Source organism: Galeopterus variegatus, unplaced genomic scaffold (assembly GCF_000696425.1).
Source record: "Galeopterus variegatus unplaced genomic scaffold, G_variegatus-3.0.2 Scaffold3774, whole genome shotgun sequence".
Lineage (NCBI taxonomy): Eukaryota > Metazoa > Chordata > Mammalia > Dermoptera > Cynocephalidae > Galeopterus > Galeopterus variegatus.
Window position 1 is genome coordinate 86,867 of NW_007729885.1, and position 3,955 is coordinate 90,821.

General features: G+C 50.1%; 1 protein-coding gene across 1 annotated transcript in view; it reads left to right on the forward strand.

Moving 5' to 3' along the window:
• The window catches only part of MEGF11 (multiple EGF-like-domains 11), an 84,493-nt gene that overhangs the window by 52,474 nt on the left and 28,064 nt on the right, over positions 1-3,955 (forward strand). Inside the window, exons 5-6 of the mRNA XM_008585952.1 lie at positions 1,948-2,068; positions 3,023-3,186. Coding sequence (XP_008584174.1) covers positions 1,948-2,068; positions 3,023-3,186 — 285 coding nt within the window. The remainder of the gene's footprint in view (positions 1-1,947; positions 2,069-3,022; positions 3,187-3,955) is intronic.

Here is a 3,955-nt window from a genome sequence, read left to right on the forward strand (position 1 = left end):
ACCTGAGAAGCTGGCTGGAGACATCCCCTAGGGGGCGACAGGGGGAATTCAACAACCAGTGACCACAAGCTCCACAGCAGACAGTCCCATAGTGGGTTCTTGAGTGGGGAAAGCATGTCCTGGGAGACTCGGGAAGAAAGCCCTAACTCTCTACCTGCCATTCGAGGCTCCCAATCCCCCTTTTAAATACCTCTTTCACCCATCCCTACACAAACTCTCTGACCTTCCCCTAGAACCTTCCCAGCTGTCATGCCCCTCTGCACTCTTGTCTACACCACTCCTCTCACCTTCTCTGATTAACTGAATGCTCCCACCCCTCCATGCCTCTGAAGTCCCCATTGCTGTCCCCCTGCCCCGGAACTTGTGCCTCACTCTGAACTCACTGGAGCTAGGTGCATACCCACTCACTGGTATAGTGGACACTGCAGTGTGCCCCCCAGAGTCACTCTTCAGGACTGAGTCACTTGTTCCTCTCCAGCTGCCAGAATATCAGTGGCTCCCAGCTAGTCCCTCTGTACAAACTGTCCTCAGTCAAAGACGGCCAACTCACCTGGGGCATCAGGCCCCCTTCCCCGGGACAGTGGACATCCAGTGATTGATGGGGGTATAAAGGCTCTCCCTCCCTTCCCCCTGTACCACTCTGAGGGCCATCCCAGTTCCAGAGCTTCCCAGCAGATCAGCGAGGCTGTGGTTACAACTGCACCTCAGTTCAACTTCTCCTCTGCCCAGTCCTCTTCGCTTACCCCTCATAAGGGTTATTCTCAAGTGCTCATGAATCTCCATCTCAGAGAATGCTTTCCAGGGCAGCCAGTTTATGACACCCAGTAACATAATGGTTAAGCAGCCAGCCTGGGTTCAAATAGAGGTCAACTATTTTTAGCTCTGTGATCTTTGCAGAATTACCTAACTTCTCCATACAATTGTTTTATCTGTGAAGTCAGAATAACGCTGAGACAATGGTTTCTATCTCCTAAGTGTTGTGAGAATTAAATGAGGTGAGGTGACATCTGCATGGTGCATGACATTGAGAAAGCACTCAACAAGCATTAGCTGTTACTATGAAGTCAGAATAACGCTGAGACATTGGTTTCTATCTCCTAAGTGTTGTGAGAATTAAATGAGGTGACATCTGCATGGTGCATGACATTGAGAAAGCACTCAACAAGCATTAGCTGTTACTATTATTTACATTTAACTTCTCTGAGGTTCAGGCAAATGGGGATAGGTTATTATTATTTATGTCGTGGAGCTGTTGGTGAGAATCAAATAAGATTGGGAGGCAAAGGTTTAAAGTCTGTGCTGCAGTGACCTAATACAGGCTTTGCCTGCCCTAGAGTTGTGGTCTGGAGGCCAGACCCTTCCCCCAACTGGTAAGGATTACTATGGTAGCTTTCTATTGCTGCTGTAACAAATTACCACAAATTTAGTGGCTTAAAACAACACAAATTTATTATCTTACAATTGTAAGTCAGAAGTCTGGTATAAGTTTCATTAGAATGAAATCAAGGTTTCAGCAGGTGTTCCTTTCTGGAGGCTTTAGGGGAGAATCTGTTTCCTGCTTATTTGGGTTGTTGGCAGAATTCAGTTCCTGTGGTTGTAGGACTGAGGTCTCCATTTTCTTGCTGGTTGACCCCAGCTTCTAGAGGCTGCTGTGTTCCTTGGTTCATAGCCCTCTTCCTCCATCTTCAGAGTCAATGCAGGCAGGTGGAGGACCTCTCATGGTGTTGTGTCTCTGACCTATCTTCTACTTTTGGATAATCACAGACATTCTCCCCATCTCAACGTCCTTTATCACATTGGCAGTCTCTTTTGCCATGTAAGGTAACGTATTCCCAGGTTCTGGGGATCAGGACATGGACATCTTTGTGTGGGGACCATTACCTTGCCTATCACAGCCACCCAGTGCGGGGCAACCTCTGATCCAAAATTCACACCCTCTCTTTCCAGGGAGAGGTCTGTGCAGTTCCCTGTGCAGCAGGGACCTATGGCCCCAACTGCTCGTCTGTCTGTGGCTGTAACAACGGTGGCATCTGCTCCCCAGTAGATGGCTCCTGCACCTGCAAGGAAGGTAATGTGCCCTCTCTCCCAAACCCACCCCCTCGCTTATGTGCACACTGCCAGGTGGACTGCCAGGTGGGGTTGCTCCTGCCCCACCCACCCACATGCAGGTTCAGGGAGCCTATATTAATCAGGTTCCAGTCAAGAAAACCCAAGGCAGGAACTTCAATAGCAGGAATGTAATAAGGGGACAGTAACAACGGTGTTGGAAGAGCTTAAGAGCACACAGGGGAGGCGAGCAACCCAGACATTAACACCTGTGGGTAGGAGAAGCTACTGCTACTCCTAGGGTCAGAGGGACAAAAGGAGAAGGTAGAATTCCCAGAGCCTGGGATTGAGGACTACCGGGTGGGAGCTGGGACATGGACAGGGGCTGCAGTAGTGCTAGAGAACGGAGATGCAGCCACCACCAGAGGCCCAACACCTAACTTCTCTCCTGCTCCCACGCTCTAGTCTGTGGGCAAGGTCTCCCATGGGCAAGCCCAAATTGGAAGCCAGCTGAGGGAGAGCCAGGGATATGCAGCCTGCAGGGCTCAGCCCCCTGTGACACAGAACAGAGCAGGGGAAGAGGAGAAATAGATCTGAGGGCAAAGAGTCCACACCCAGCCACACAATGGAGAATCAGCCTGTCCTGAAAACAAGGGGCCCTGGGATAAGCTGCCTGACTCCACCCTGGGCAGAGAAAGTGTTCCCCACTTGAGCTGTTCCCTGTCCCAGGTGAGATCATACACTTACAGCAAAAGCAGTGAGAACCTGGAGGCAAAAGACTTGGGTTCTAGCCCCAGCTCCCCTAACAGCCCTGCTGTACTTCTGAGCTAACTCAAAATAAGTGGAATGAGTGTTCTAATCCAGCCAGCAGGGAAGCCGTAGTGTGGGTGGGATGCTGTGTGCAGAGTAGGGGGGTATCGGCAGAAAGCTCACTGAGCCTGGATGGAGAAGTGACAGCCCCTTTCCCTCCCCTCAGGGTGGCAGGGCCTGGACTGCACCCTGCCATGTCCCAGTGGGACGTGGGGCCTGAACTGCAACGAGAGCTGCACCTGTGCCAATGGGGCGGCCTGCAGCCCCGTGGACGGCTCCTGCTCCTGCACCCCTGGCTGGATGGGAGACACCTGTGAATTGCCCTGCCCGGTGAGTGCCTAGCGTGGAGGGAGCAGGCAAGAGCAGAAGCAGGAGGGACAGAGTAGGCCCAGCATGCCCTCATGCCCTTCCCCTGGGGTTATTTTGTCCACAGGGGTGCACAGAGAAGAGCACTGTACTAGGTGGTGGGACACTTGGATTCAAGTCTCAGCCTTAGTCCTAATCTCTCTGTGGCCACTTTCCTTCTCTGGGTCTCAGCCTTCTCATCTATAAAATGGCAAATACTTGGCAGATGTGGCCAGATACTTTCCCCTTGCTGCTCTTGGTAAACGTTATTAATTAACTGTGGCATTCTTACCTGAGTTCAAATGCAGCTTCAGAATCCTTCCCAACAGTGCTACAGGACAGCCCCTGATAATCCATCAGGGTTGCCATTCTTTGATAGGTGAAGTCTAAACTTCCTTCTGGTTCCAACAGTCTATAATTTTGTGATCAGAGTATGGGGCCACTGAGGCAAGCACTATCCAGCAATAACCACGGAGATTTAATCACTGGATCTCAGCCTAAGATACAAAAATAAGTTAAACCAACTGATGTGATATTGTTGAATGAGCACGCACTTTGGAGTCCTATGGTCCTTAGTTCAAATCCTGACTTTGCCACATTCTGTTACCTCAAGCATGTTACTCCACTTCTCTAATCCTATTTCTCATCTTTAGAGAGGGAATATAATGGAACCATCTCACAGAATTGTTATGAGGATTAAGAGAAATGAGGTATATAAAGCTCTTGATACCTAATGAGCACATAACAAATGTTG